Source organism: Sus scrofa, chromosome 8, assembly GCF_000003025.6.
Source record: "Sus scrofa isolate TJ Tabasco breed Duroc chromosome 8, Sscrofa11.1, whole genome shotgun sequence".
Lineage (NCBI taxonomy): Eukaryota > Metazoa > Chordata > Mammalia > Artiodactyla > Suidae > Sus > Sus scrofa.
Window position 1 is genome coordinate 130,652,221 of NC_010450.4, and position 15,501 is coordinate 130,667,721.

Genomic DNA, 15,501 nt, shown 5'->3' on the forward strand with positions numbered 1-15,501 from the left:
CCTCCATATGCCTCAGTTTCGGCCCTAGAAAAAAGACCAAAAAAAGAGAAAAAAAAAAAAGCAAGACATTTTGGATTACCTGGGTAAGCACAGCAGTGTGCTCATAACCGCAGCTGATGTAAATCACACCGAGATTCTTCAGGGCACCAACGGATCGGGGCTTGTAGGCCTGCGCTGCTGAAAGAAAGCAGTCTCTTGAGTGTGAGAAACAGACTCACATTCCGTGAGTTTTCATATCTTTCAATATTTTTATCATCTTATAATTCATCAACAGGATCTTAAAAAATGAACAATTATAAAACAGAGGGAAGAAAGCCTTGCTTTGGAAAACTGGTCCTTGAGCATTTGTTTCCGGAAACAGTTTTAACCTTTTGAAATGATGAAGGCTAGTGGCCCAGAAAGCTGAGTTGTTTTTTTTGTTTTTTTTTTCCTTCTTTCTTTCTTTTTTTTTTTTATTTCCCACTGTACAGCAAGGGGGTCAGGTTATCCTTACATGTATACATTGCAATTACAGTTTTTCCCCCACCCTTTCTTCTGTTGCGACATGAGTATCTAGACATAGTTCTCAATGCTATTCAGCAGGATCTCCTTGTAGATCTATTCTAGGTTGTGTCTGATAAGCCCAAGCTCCCGATCCCTCCCACTCCCTCCCCCTCCCATCAGGCAGCCACAAGTCTCTTCTCCAGGTCTATGATTTTCTATTCTGAGGAGATGTTCATTTGTGCTGGATATTAGATTCCAGTTATAAGTGATATCATATGGTATTTGCCTTTGTCTTTCTGGCTCATTTCACTCAGTATGAGATTCTCTAGTTGCATCCATGTTGCTGCAAATGGCATTATGTCATCTTTTTTATGGCTGAGTAGTATTCCATTGTGTATATATACCACATGAAAGCTGAGTTTTAAGACCTTCCCAACAATACTTCCACTATGTTGTATTCATTTCTGTCACATATCAGGTGTTCTGTGAATACGGAATGATTATTAAGAAAATAGAGGACCTGCTTCATGTTGACGAAGTTCAATGAGATGTGAGAGCTCAGCACCGTACTGGCACATGAGAGGTGCTAAATGCATGTGAACAGAATGTAAAGAACTGAACAGAGGGATTCTTGGGGGAGACTTCACAGTGAGTCTTGCTGAAAGGCTGCCAGCACAACTAGTTTTTTCCCCTACCGCTAGCAGTCTTCGCATCGAGTGGTTCCCAAACTCTGCTGCGTTTTGGAATCAGCTGTGGGTCGTTAATTGTCACTGATGCCTGGTTTCCATCCCCAGACAGTCTCGTTTCATTGGTCTGGGGTCCAACCCGCGCATTACGATTTTTTAAGCAGTCTTAGAGGAGACAGAATAAAGGCCTTCCAAAGACATCCATGTCCTTTCCCCAGAGCCTGTGAAAATGTTAGGTTACATGGCAAAGGGGAATTAAGGAAATAGATGGAATTAAGGTTGCTAATCAGCTGACCTTAAAATAGGGGGGGTTAGCCTGCATTACCCAGTGGGGCCCAATGTCATCTCAAGGGTCTTTTAACTGAGGAAAAGGGAGGAAGAAGAATCCATGTCACAGTAATGTGACTTGAAGAAGACTTAACCAGCTATTGCTGGCTTTGAAGAAGAAAGAAGGCTGAGTCAAGAACACAGGTGCCTTGGAGTTCTGTCGTGGCTCAGTGGTTAATGAATCCAACTAGGAACCAGGAGGTTGTGGGTTCGATCCCTGGCCTCGCTCAGTGGGTTAAGGATCCGGCGTTGCCGTGAGCTGTGGTGTAGCTCGCAGATGTGGCTCGGATCTTGCGTTGCTGTGGCTGTGGCATAGGCTGGCGGCTACAGCTCTGATTAGACCCCTAGCCTGGGAAACTCCATATGCCGTGAGAGCGGCCCTAGAAAAGGCAAAAGACAAAAAAGACCAAAAAAAAAAAAAAAAAAATCACACAGGTGCCTCTAGATGCTAGCAAGGGCAAGAAAATGTTCCAGTCCCCTCCAGCCTTTGGAAAGCAATGCAGCCCAGTAAGACCTACATCAGACGTCTAATCGCCAGAACCACGAGATAATCCATTGATGTTGTTTTGTTTTTTGGTTTTGGGGGGTTTTTTCAATGGCTGCACCCACAGCAGATGGAAGTTCCCAGGCCAAGGAGTGCATCTGAGCTGCAGCTACGAACTATGTCCCAGCTGTGGCAACACTGGATCCTTTAACCCACTGCACAGGGCCGGGGATCGAACCCACACCTCTGCTAACCCACGCTGCTGCAGTCAGGTTCTTAACTCACTATGCCACAGAGGGAACTCAAAAATCTATGTTGTTTTAAACCACTAGGCTTGTGGTAATTTGTTACGGCAGGAACCAAAAGTCGATATAGCTCCCAAGGTGATTCTTTTTTTTTTTTTTTTTTTTTTTTTTTGCTATTTCTTGGGCCGCTCCCGCGGCATATGGAGATTCCCAGGCTAGGGGTCGAATTGGAGCTGTAGCCACCGGCCTTCGCCAGAGCCATAGCAACGCGGGATCCGAGCCGCGTCTGCAACCTACACCACAGCTCACGGCAACGCCGGATCGTTAACCCACTGAGCCAGGGCAGGGACCGAACCCGCAACCTCATGGTTCCTACTCGGATTCGTTAACCACTGCACCACGACGGGAACTCCCCAAGGTGATACTAATATGTCACAGAGTTTGGGAACCATTGTCCTAACTGTGAGTATCCCCTCTGCAGAGCTGGTTTTCCAACTAGAAAGGAAGAAGGACTTATTACAAGTACAAGACTATCTCCTTACCTGGGACATTATTCCCGCTGAGGGCCAGCTGCCCTGCTCTGTTGCTTCCCCAGCCAAATGAGGTCCCAGGGAGAGACAGGGCAAAGCTGTGGGCCCCTCCTGCAGCCACCTGTGCCAGCGGGATGCCTTCCAGGGACCTCACCCTTTGCGGACTGGCTTGGGAGGGGACCTCCTTCCCCAGGCCCAGCTGCCCGTCGCTGTTCTTCCCCCATGAAAACACTTGGCCATCTATAAAAATAAAGAGGAGAAATTCAGAATTGCAAACCCATGGCAATACCAAATTCAAGGAAAAACTATCGCCGTAATTCTTAAAATCTTTAGAGAATAATACTTTAAAGGATAATGCTCTCCTTGTCCATCGACAGAGGAGTGGATCAAGAAGCTGTGGTACATACACACAATAGAATATTACTCAGCCATTAAAAAGAATGAAATATTGGCATTTTTAGCAACACGGATGGACCTAGAAATTATCATGCTAAGTGAAGTCAGCCATACAATGAGACACCAACATCCAATGCTTTCACTGACATGTGGAATCTGAAAAAAGGACAGACAGAACTTCTTTGCAGAACAGATGCTGACTCACAGACACTGAAAAACTTATGGTCTCCGGAGGAGACCGTTTGGGGGGTGGGGGGATGTGCTTGGGCTGTGGAATGGAAATCCTGTGAAATTAGATTGTTACGATCTTTATACAACTACAGATGTGATAAATTCATTTGAGTAATAAAAAAAACAAAAAGGAAGAATATTCTCCTTTAGAGATTAAAGGAGGTTAAAGTATCCTCACTAAAGGCAAAGGGGATGGTCAAGGTCACGTTGAAAAGTCCCTTCCCACAACATCCGCTCTTCCCCCTCCCAGTGAAGGGTAACCAAGTTCTTTCTGGTGCTCAGATCAAAAATCTTGGAGTCGACCTTGACTTTTACACCCTTCAACCCAGCAAATACTAAAGCCTCTATCTTCAAAATCTATCCAGGATCCAACCACGTCTCACCCCTCCACTGTTACCACCTTACTGCCCCGTCACCATCACTCCTCTTCTGGAAAGTTACAGCAGCACTTCTCTGTGCCCCCAGGTTGCACCTTTGCTCCCAGCAATTTCTTTTCCAAAGAGCAGCCAGAGTGTTCTTTTAAAAAGAGAAGTCAGATGGAACCCTTCAGGAGCTTGCTCTCTCACTCAATCAAAGGCCGATTCTTTTTTTTTTTTTTTTTTTTTTGCTATTTCTTGGGCCTCTCCCGCGGCATATGGAGGTTCCCAGGCTAGGGGTCGAATCGGAGCCGTAGCCACCAGCCTACGCCAGAGCCACAGCAACGCGGGATCCGAGCCACGTCTGCAACCTACACCACAGCTCACGGCAACGCCGGATCGTTAACCCACTGAGCAAGGGCAGGGACTGAACCCGCAACCTCATGGTTCCTAGTTGGATTCGTTAACCACTGCGCCACGACGGGAACTCCCAAAGGCCGATTCTTAACCACGGCTCACGAGCGCCTTGGCACCAGGATTCCCAGAACAACTTCGATCACCTCATCTCCTTTTGCTCCCTCTTTTCCCTCTCCAGACCCTCTGCTGCTCCTGAGCACGCCTCTGGGCATGGCTTGCATCTGGATCATTCTCTGGACCATGGCCTTAGCACCATGTCTCTTTCTCTTTTGGTCTTTGTTCACACGTCACCTATAAAGATAGCTTCCCTGACCTCCTTTATAAAATAGAAACCCTTTCGGAGTTCCCGTCATGGCTCAGTGGTTAACGAATCCAACTAGGAAGCATGAGGTTGCAGGTTCCATCCCTGGCCTCACTCAGTGGGTTAAGGATCCGCTGTTGCCATGAACTGTGGTGTAGGTTGCAGATGCGGCTCGCATCCCATGTTGCTGTGGCTCTGGCGTAGGTCAGTGGCTACAGCTCTGATTAGATCCCTAGCCTGGGAACCTCCATATGCCATGGGTGCGGCCCTAAAAAGACAAAAATAATAATAAAATAAAATAAAATAAAATAAAATAAAATAAAAAAAAATAAAATAAAATAGAGACCCTTTCCCTCCATCCATGTCCTCTCTCGACCCCTTGTCTGGCCTCACTTGTCTTCACTGCCTTATCGGTTATGCCACACAACCACCTGTCTGTGTGTTTAAGGCTCACTTTCCTTACATCCCCCCAGAACATAAGCTCCATGAAAGTAGGGTCTGAGGTTTGTTCACTGCTATATCCTCTTTGCTGGGAACACTGCAAACACTCAAAAAAATACTTGTGGAATGACTCTGGGGAGGTGGGGGAACCAACATTTTATGTTGAACTTGACCAGAGAAGGATACCGGGCATGAGGTCAAAAATCAAGCTCTTCTAAAAAAATAAAAAAAATAAAAAGAAAAAATAAATAAAAATAAAAAATAAAATAAAAATTAAAAAAAGCATTGAGAACTTTGTCTAGATACTCATGTTGCAACAGAAGAAAGGGTGGGGGAAAAAATGTAATTGTAATGTATACATGTAAGGATAACCTGACCCCCTTGCTGTACAGTGGGAAAATAAAAAAAATAAAATAAAATAAAAATTAAAAAAAATCAAGCTCTTCTAATGCATAATTATTTACACAGAGGAATGCCAACACACCTCAGATTTCTATAAGTTACTATATCTAGGTTTTCTTTTTAAATTTACTTGCATCAAAATGAAGCCTGGTGCATTAAAAATCAACAGATATCATTCATACTCAAAAACTGACTTCTTAATGACGCTTAGGAGTTCCAAAAGGCTTTTTTTTTTTTTACCTTCTGATAATGCCAGGGAGTGGTAGTGTCCGCAGGAAACTTGTATAATTTTTATATCAGTCAGAGTTATCTTCCTATAATTAAAATGATACAAAATCTATTAATCCTTCTTAAGAGTTGGTCACCTAGATATTTCAAACTCTCCCAGGTCTAGGGAAAAAAATTTTCTTTCATTTCTGTAATACATTTATTCCAAAGCCCTCAAACTGTTTTTAACACAATATGAACATGTACTAAGACACAGATCAGAAACCAAAACAGTATATAGTGCAAAGGTGATTTTTAATGGACATTTAATGGATTATATAATGTACTAACATGATTATTATTTTTTTTGACCTTGCCCACAGCATGTGAGAGTTCCCAGGCCAGGATCTGAACCTGTGTCACAGCAGCGACCTGAGCCACAGCAGCAACAATGCTGGATCCTCAAACCGCTACACCACAAGAGAACTCCTATAATGTACTAACTTTTATGCTATACTTATCATCCTAAAAGAAAAACAAATTTCTTCATACACATATAGTAGAGGGCTTTAGAATTTATAAAGCACTGTTGCCCACCTCACCTAAGACCTGAGAGACAAAGAAACATTAGGTGGATTCCAATTTAACTGTCGCTATTGAGAATCAAAGCCATCACTATCAGCAATTTCATAAGTACTCAGAGAGGTCAACTGGTATCAAGTTGTAGAACTAGACTCAAACTTTGGTCTTTTCTTTCCAAGTTCAATGCTCATTCCCCCAAGCCACAGTGATCTCTTGTACAATTTAATGACTGAGAAGCTAACAAAAGATAACTCATATAAAAAAACCTGCTTGTGAAAATTCCCAAAGCACATAATCCATGAACACACAATTCAGACTCCTTGTCATGTCATTGTCCTACGAAGCCATATGTGAGGTCATGACTTTTTCCCCAACTTTACTAAATAAAATATTAGGATCCAGGGAGTTCCTGTCGTGGCTCAGTGGTTGACGAGTATGACTGGGAACCACGAGGTTGCAGGTTCGATCCCTGGCCTTGCTTAGTGGATTGAGGATCCGGTGTTACCATGAGCTGTGGTGTAGGTCGCAGATGAGGCTTGGATCCCGAGTTGCTGTGGCTCTGGTGTAGGCCGGTGGCTGCAGCTCCGATGGGGCCCCTGGCCTGGGAACCTCCATTTGCCGCGGGTGTGGCCCTGGAAAAAGGCAAAATATATATGGATTCAGTGGCTTATGACAAGCCAAAAGATTATGTTGGGGGAAAACCTTTCCTTTTCCAACTTGTGTCCAGTGATTGAGGACCTGCAAATTAACTGACAATAGACAGATATAACAGGAAAAAAGACAAAGTTTATTTATACGTACAAACGAGAGCTCCCAGTAATGGAAAATTTGTGCAACAGCCTGACTAAAGGTTTATATAGATTAACTTAGCAAAAGGGTTTTGTTTGTTTGTTTGTTTTTAAGAGTTTCAATGGGAGCACATGGAAAGTTCTGTTGGATTGTTTGATGCTGAGTGGGCACTCTGTCTTCCCAACAACTGTCTTCATAAGAAATTCCCTCCAAGGATGTTTAATGATAGTTCTATTTTCAGGAGGCTCTGTTTTAGTCAGATAAGATGTCCTTGTGCATCTTCTGTGGCTGAAATATTTTCACTTTAATATAATCTTTATACCAACTCTGGAGGTCCAAGTTATTAGACCGGTTATTTCCAGTAATAAGATTAAGATCACAGGATCAGGAGTTCCCGTCGTGGCGCAGTGGTTAACGAATCCGACTAGGAACCATGAGGTTGCGGGTTCGATCCCTGCCCTTGCTCAGTGGGTTAACGATCCGGCGTTGCCGTGAGCTGTGGTGTAGGTTGCAGACGCGGCTCAGATCTGGCGTTGCTGTGGCTGTGGTGTAGGCCGGCGGCTACAGCTCCGATTAGACCCCTAGCCTGGGAACCTCCATATGCCTCGGAAGCGGCCCAAAGAAATAGCAAAAAGACAAAAAAAAAAAAAAAAAAAAGATCACAGGATCATACGTTCTCACTTCACACCATCCTTCTCCTTCAAAGGACTCAAATTAAATAAGGATTGGCGTTACATGCTTTCCCTGCCCCCTCCCTTCACTGCACCTGTAACCCTGGAGGTGAGGGTCTGTGCCTGTCATGACCATCTTTGTACTCTGCCATCTTGCATGGGGCCTGGCATATGAAACTCAAAAATATTGAGGGAATAAATAAAGGAATTAAAATACTTACTTAGGTATAAAATTTACTTCCTTAAAGTCTCCAGTTCCCAGCTGTCCTTCAGAACCAGCTCCCCACGCAAAGACCCTTCCTCTGTGGCAGACAGCCAGGGAGTGCTCTTTGCCGCAGCTCACCAGACGAACTGGAAGAGTTTTCAAGGCTGGAATTCGCTCTTTAGGAACAAAACCAAAACAAATCCCCCCCCCCACAAGACTGTTAGTTTAATAACAAGTTTAAGAACGTGCTTTTCTTCAGAAAGAAGAGTCACGGATTTCTCATCTCTTGCAGTGACTTTTATATCAATTTTTTTATTGAAGTATAGTTGATTTACAACGCTGTGTTAGTTTTAGACTTACAGCAGTGATTCAGTTACATAAACACACACACATTCACATATATAAATCTATTTATATAATCTATACACTTCTATATAGAATATATAATAATCTCTATATATTATATATAAATCTTTATAAATACATAAATCTATATAAATCTTTCTCAGATCCTTTTCTATTATAGGTTATTATATGATATAGTTCCCTGTGCTCTACAGTAGGACTTATTGTTTGTCTCTTTTACACATAGCACTGCATATATGTTAAACTTCTAATTATCCCTCCCTCCCCTTTTCCCCTTCAGTAACCATAAATTTATCTTCTATGTCTGTGAGTCTAGTTGTGTTTTGAAAATAACTTCATTGGTATCTTTATTTTATTTTATTTATTATTTTTGGCCACACTGGCAGCATGCAGAAGTTTCTGGGCCAGGGATTGAACCTGAGCCACCGCAGCGACCCAGGCCACAGCAGTTGCAATGCCAGATCCTTAACCCACTGAACCATGAGGGGACTCCTATATTATTATTTTAGATCCGATATATAAATGCTATCATATGATATTTGTCTTTTTTTGACTTATTTCATTTAGTTTGATAATCTTTGGGTCCAACCTTGTTGCTGAAAATGGTATTAGTTCATTCCTTTATATGGGTGAGTCATATTCCCTCAAACATATATACCACACCTTCTTTATCCATTCATTTGTCGATGGACATTTCGGTTGCCTCCATGTCTTGGCTATTGTAAAAAGTGCTGCTATGAAGATGGGGGCCCATGTATTTTTTCGAATTAGCGTTTTCTCTTGATAGATGCCCAGGAGTGGGATCGTTGGATCAGACAGTAACTCTATCCAACGACTCATAAATCAAAACCTAAAGTCCACCCCAAAGGTGTGAAGGAAATAGGCTCAATCAATGTGTGACACTATATGGTTGCAGGGCTGCTATTTAAAAGGGTGGGCAATTACTCAGCCATTAAAAGGAAAGAAATAATGGCATTTGCAGCAACATGGATGGACCTAGAAATGATCATGCTAAGTGAAGTCAGTCAGACAGTGAGACACCACTATCAAATGCTATTGCTTAAATGTGGAACCTCGGAGTTCCCGTCGTGGCTCAGTAGTTAATGAATCTGACTAGGAACCATGAGGTTGTGGGTTCGATCCCTGGCCTTGCTCAGTGGGTTAAGGATCCGGCGTTGCCGTGAGCTGTGGTGTAGGTGGCAGACGAGGCTCGGATCCCGAGTTGCTGTGGCTCTGGCGTAGGCTGGGGGCTACAGCTCCGATTAGACCCCTAGCCTGGGAATCTCCATATGCCGCGGGAGCGGCCCAAGAAATGGCCAAAAAAAAAAAAAGAAAAAGTGGAATCTCAAAAAAGGACACAATGAACTTCCTTGCAGAAGAGATGCTGACTCACAGACTTTGAAAAACGTATGGTTTCCTAAGGAGACAGGTTGCGGGGGGAGGGGATGCATTGGGGGTTTGGGATGGAAATGGTATAAAATCTGGTTGTGATGATTGTTGTACAACTATAACTGTAATCAAATTCACTGAGAAAAAATAAATAAATAAAAGGGTGGGCATGTGAAGGAGGGAACTTGTAAGGACCTGATGCTTTGGCCTAACATTTCTCTGTGACAGCAGAGGCAAAACCCAGCCAGACAAGGGGAGCCAGAGAGAAGATGAGATTTTTAGGTGGAAAACTCTGAACAACCAAACAGCCACAAAGGTGTCACCATGAGCTATAGATCTGCTCCAGCCTGCACTTGTCACCACCTGAGAACACCGTGGGACATTTCTGTCTGTTTAAATTTTGGCCAGCTAAAGATGAAACCTCCTGCCTGGACCAGACCCCAACCACCATCCCATGACGATGTGACTCCACACACCACTTCCGCCCTGTAGAACTTCACTCTCCCTAAACGGCGGGGGGCCTGAGTTCTCCTTTCTCGGTGCTCCCAGCCATGCCCCGGTCAATGAAACTGGCCCGGGGGACCTCACTGCTCCAGACGACTGCCTTTTCTTCTCTCCTGCGCGCTAGCAGGGATCACCTCTATTCCACTGCTCTTCCCAGCCCTCAAGAGTGAGAACAGATGAAGTCTTTGCTCAGGAAGGAAAGGGCAGGAAGCCTTGCCTTCCTGTGAGAGGCAGATGCTACATGCTCTCACAATGAAGCCTGCGGTAATTTGGCTCCGATGGGCCAAAAGGACCCACAGTTGAAAACCTGATCACATTTCCCTACAAGACAAACTGTTCTCCCCCAAGGGTGCATCTCTGAATTGTTAGAGAGTTAGGTACTTCATTACCAGGAAAGTTCTTGTTAATACTTAAGGTTTGGTGTTTTTTTTGTTTTTTTTTTTTTAATCTTGTGATCTTTCCTTTTCAATGATTTATTTTTCCAACTATGCAACAATAATAAAAATTCCTAAAGATTCGTACACTGATGGAGGTAGAAACTGGTGCCTCCTTCCCAGAGAATAATTTGGCTTTAAATATCATGTTGTCCCTTGTTTCCACCTGAAGGGGTTCGGGATGTGCCACCCGAAAATGTGCCACTTTGGCATAAGGATTATTCTCAGCTGGAGGCAACTGAGAATCACCAGATGCAGGAAGAGTTCTCTGCCTTCCTCTTCGCAACATAGAGCATAGATTTGTGAAGGTGTGCCGCTCCCCACCCCCCATCACTTTCCCACCAGAAAGAGCAGAGTCACCAGAGCTGGCACTGAGATGAATGCATAAACAGACCTCAGTGAAAATAACAGCTACCACCCATTAATATCCCCTATATATTTCAGTCATTTCCCAAAACAGATCACCCCTCAAAACCTAAGCCCCTTGTTCGCTGTTAAATGGCATATAAACTCCTAAGTCTAACCACTTCTTGCGTTTCACTTCTTTTCTGTCAACTCCTGTGCACATAAAATATTGATAAAATTGTTGTGGGTTTTTTTCTAGTTTATCTGTCTTTGTCAGTTTAGTTCACTAACCCTCATGACAAGAATTAAGAGGGTAGAGAAAAAGTTTTTCCTCTCCGACACATCCCTTGGAATTTATTCCAAGTAAGTAATCAGAAAGTTGGTCAAATATTTACTTAGAATGTCAATCTTAACATTATTTATAAAAGTCCCTAATGAGAAAAAAACCTAATTTCCATGAAAGGGGAATGATTAAATTGTACTCTCAGAGCCTAGAATGTTAGGTGACAACTTAAATTTTATTTTCAAAAAATTCATAATAAAAGGTAAACATGGGAGTTCCCATTATGGCTCAGTGGTTAGCGAATCCGACTAGGAACCATGAGGTTGCGGGTTTGATCCCTGGCCTTGCTCAGTAGGTTAAGGATCCAGTGTTGCCGTGAGCTGTGGTATAGACTGCAGATGTGGCTCAGATCCTGTGTTGCTGTGGCTGTGGCGTAAGCCGGCGGCTACAGCTCCAATTAGACCCCTAGCCTGGGAACCTCCATATGCCAAGAGAACGGCCCTAGAAAGGGCAAAAAGACCAAAAAAAAAAAAAAAAAGGTAAATATGTTCATGATATTATGTTTCGTGAAAAAGCAACTTACAGTTATATAAGCTCTGCATATATAAAACTGTATAATGACAAGATTTTATAAAAATCAAAAATATAATAAAAAAGGGCAAAATAGAAATGCATCAAAATATTAGGAGTTGTCTTCTGGTGTTAGAATTATTAGTGATTTCTCTTTTTGTTGTTGTTGTTAGTGATTTCTCTTTTTGTTTGTTGTTGTTGTTTGTTTGTTTTTGCTTTTCAGGGCCGCACCTTCTGCATATGGAAGTTCCCAGGCTAGGGGTTGAATCAGAGCTGCAACTGCCAGCCTACACCACAGCCACAGCAATGCAGGATCCCAGCAGCGTCTGCAGCCTACACCACACATCACTGGCAACTCCAGATGCTTAGTCCACTAAGTGATGGAACCTGCATCCTCTTGGATCCTAGTGGGGGGGTTGTAACCACTGAGCCGGGACGGGAACTGCAATGATTAGCGATTTCTTTCCCTATTTTTCTACAATGATAGTAAAATCGCTACCACATATATTTACATAATACATATGTTAACTACTATTAGGTACATTAATTTTAGGGAAAAAAGAGGCCCTACAGTAATTCTGAGGGAGTTACAGGTGCCCAAAGCACAAAGCACGTTTGGAAAGTTACTCTGTTCAGATAGATTCGCGCAGGTAAGGACTGGTCTCGAAAGGCAACTTTGCTCAGAGGCAGGCAGTCCAATTTAGTTTGGCTTTCAGTTTCCTTTTGAAAATAAAACTACTAGAAACCGAAACAAACCCGAGGCTCCTCGGGAAAACGAAACTGGTGAGTTGCGCTCTGGCTGCGCGGAGCACCGTTCTCCCGGCTCCTATGGCCAGGCGGACCCAAGGCTCCCAGCCCCGCCACCTGCCTGACCCCGCGCCCCGCACCTGCGTCCCGGCGCTCACCTGGTCGCTCCCCGCGCTGCACGCCCTTCCGGCCCAGCTGGCCGTGGCTGTTGTCCCCGCACGACTGGACCGCGCCGTTGCTCAGCAGCAGCAGAGAGTGCCGCTCCCCGCTGGCCGCCTGCAGCAGCGCGTCGCCTCCCGGGCCCGCCGGCCCCGGGTTCTGCGACCTGGGGCGGTCCCCGCTCCAGCAGAAATACATCGCGCTCCCGCACACAGCCGCCTGCCCGAGTCCTTGCGCTCCTGCCCGCTCGGCCAGCAAGTCAGACGGATGTGCGCTGACTTTCCGGAAAACACCAGGCTAAGTGAACCGCGCCCTTGCTGAAAGCGCGCTGGGGTCCAGCTCGCTCCCCGCCCTCTGTCCCCAGCACTGCCCCGGCACTCGTCATCCCGACGCCTCCCCACGAACCGCTTTCGGAATCAAACGTAAGCCGGCAAGTGCTAAGGAGCAGAGGGACCCCAAAAGAAAAGCGTCTGGATTTGCATCCTAGCTAAGCCGTTTACAAGCTGTGCGACTCTGAGCAAGATACTTAACGATTCTGTGCCTCCGCTACCATGCCAATGAAATGTGGACAGTAATACAGCAAATCTAACATAATTTAATAGATAATATTGTGTTGGAATAATGCCTAGAGTACTTAGTAAAAGCATCAGCATGCCTCTTCTAGACTGTTTTTGGCACTGAAAGTGCAAAATCCTCGTGATGCTTGTATTCATTCTCCTGTTTACATGCAAATAAACAGTAAAATGTCAAGTGGCCACATGAAGAAAAATAAAACAGTAAAGGAACAGAGGATAGGGACAGAAAGAATTAGCGTTTTTGATAAGATATCAGGGAAGGGCTCTCTGATGAAGTGACATTTGAGCAGAGAGCCAAGGGCCTGGGAAAGGAAATGAGTGAAATGAGTCATGTTCATATCTGGGATGAAGGGTGAAGTGGAGCATTTGGAGACTTTTGAGCAGAGAAGTGATATGATCTTTAACTTTAAAAGAATTACTCTGGGAGTTGCCGTCATGGCTCAGCAGTTAGCGAACAGACTAGCATCCATGAGGACGCAGGTTCAATCCCTGGCCCCACTCAGTGGGTTAAGGATCCGGTGTGGCCGTGAATTGCGGTGTAGGTCACAGACACTGCTCAGATCTGGCGTGGCTGCGGCTGTGGCTGTGGCACAGGCCGGTGGCTACAGCTCTGATTCGACCCCTAGCCTGGGAACCTCCCTATGCCGCAGGTGCAGCCCTAAAGAGCAATAAATAAATAAGTAAGTAAATAAATAAATAAATTTATTTTAAAAAATCACCTGGAGAACAAAACTGTAAATGTAATGTGCAGTTTCTGTCCCCAGTACTAAGTACAGTGTGTGCCACAGTAAAAGAACTCAAATGTCAGCGAGATAGTGAATAAAGAAATAGAGAAAATTCTAGAAAAAGTAGAATTCTCAGTTGACTGTGTTCACGCACTTGGAAACCGTAGCTCCCATCTATAATCATGTTTACCATGGGTTGACTAATTTATATAAAATATCTAATTTGATTCTTTCAAGGGGTTTTCTCAGTTAAGGTTCTGTGGGTTGCGAGTGACGGAAAACATGACCTAAGTTCGCCTAAGCAAAAGGGAAATTTACTGGTAGATTGTATTGTTATTATTCAAAAATATTTGCTGTCCTCTCCACCCTGTGGCGTCAAGTTGGAGCATGTGAATTTGCTCTGGCCAATGGCATGCAAGCAGGAAATGTCTTCCAGGCAGACCATTTAAGAGCCAGTACTTGGCAGACACTGTAAGTCGACTATGGTGGAAAAAATAAAAATCATTTTCAAAAGGGCCAGTTCTTATTTTCCCTACTCTCTTTTTTCCTCCATGACAATAATTGGTGATTTTCTAGATAGAGATTGTTCCATCATTCTGGGTCCCAGGTCAAAACAAAAAAAAAACAAACAAGCTTCAACAGGGTTGCAGCTAATCGATGTACTATAAATGAGAGAGAAATCTTTGTTCTTATAAGCCCCTGAGCTTTTGGGGGGTGTTCCTTAGCCTCTTCTGACGGTCACATAACGGAGACGCCTGTCGGCACGGCTGATTTCAGGAAGTGCTGTCAACAAGGACTGTCAACACAGTTCTGATCGTGTCACTTAACTTTTTGCAGGGTGGTCGGCCTAATGGTATGGAATGATAAACGCAAAATCTTCTGTGTGTAATTTAAGGCCCTCTGTGATTCGCTGGTAACTGCAATTTCATTCATTCATTCTCTCTCTCCCTTTCTCTCTGTCTCTGTCTCTGTCTCTGTCTCTCTCTCTCTCTCACACACACACACACACACACACACACAGTTTACTGTCACAATGAACAGCTCGCCTTTTCCTACTTGATTTTTTCCAAATCCACGCCTTTGTTCATTCTGTATCATTCCGAGAAGAGGGTTTTCTTCTCGCCTTTTCTGTTTATGAAACGATGTGTGTCTCAAATGCCCCATCTCTGTGAAGTGCTTCGTGGACTCCACAACATCCAGGACGGCTTTCTGGGCAACGGACGATGACCTCCGAAGCCACGCTCCCCCCGACGTGACACTGCTCTCACTCCGTACCGCTCTGCTGTGTCACCATGGCCCAGCCAGCCTGTGCAGCCACACCAAATCCTAGCGACGGGTCTGTTACACAAAACAGCGCGTGGCCCTTCGTAAATACCCAATAACTATTAGATGAATTAATTAGGTAAAGCTTGCAGTTAATTTTTTAAAATATTTACCAAATATCCACGAGGGGTATAACAAGGAACAAAGAAAATATAATTATTATCTACATTAGTATTTATTTTATTTATTTTGTCTTTTTGCCAAAATGATTCTACATTTTGACACTCCTGTGGCATATGGAGGTTCCCAGGCCAGGGGTCTAATCGGAGCTGTCACTGCCTGCCTACACCACAGCCACACCAACGCCAACGCCACATCCAAGCCACGT

The 15,501-nt window shown here is 44.2% G+C and overlaps 1 protein-coding gene across 7 annotated transcripts in view; it reads right to left on the bottom strand.

The window, feature by feature from the left end:
- Window positions 1-13,371, bottom strand: part of HERC6 (HECT and RLD domain containing E3 ubiquitin protein ligase family member 6) — a 70,651-nt gene extending 57,280 nt beyond the window's left edge. For 2 of the 7 annotated variants that reach the window (XM_021100763.1, XM_021100761.1), the window contains exons 1-5: window positions 12,550-13,371; window positions 7,770-7,929; window positions 5,540-5,613; window positions 2,768-2,995; window positions 80-177 (exon numbers count right to left, since the gene is read on the bottom strand). In XM_021100763.1, the coding sequence (XP_020956422.1) occupies window positions 80-177; window positions 2,768-2,995; window positions 5,540-5,613; window positions 7,770-7,929; window positions 12,550-12,748 (759 nt within the window). In that variant the 5' untranslated portion in view covers window positions 12,749-13,371. The remainder of the gene's footprint in view (window positions 1-79; window positions 178-2,767; window positions 2,996-5,539; window positions 5,614-7,769; window positions 7,930-12,549) is intronic. The other 5 variants (XM_021100765.1, XM_021100764.1, XM_021100759.1 and 2 more) reach the window with 5 other exon arrangements.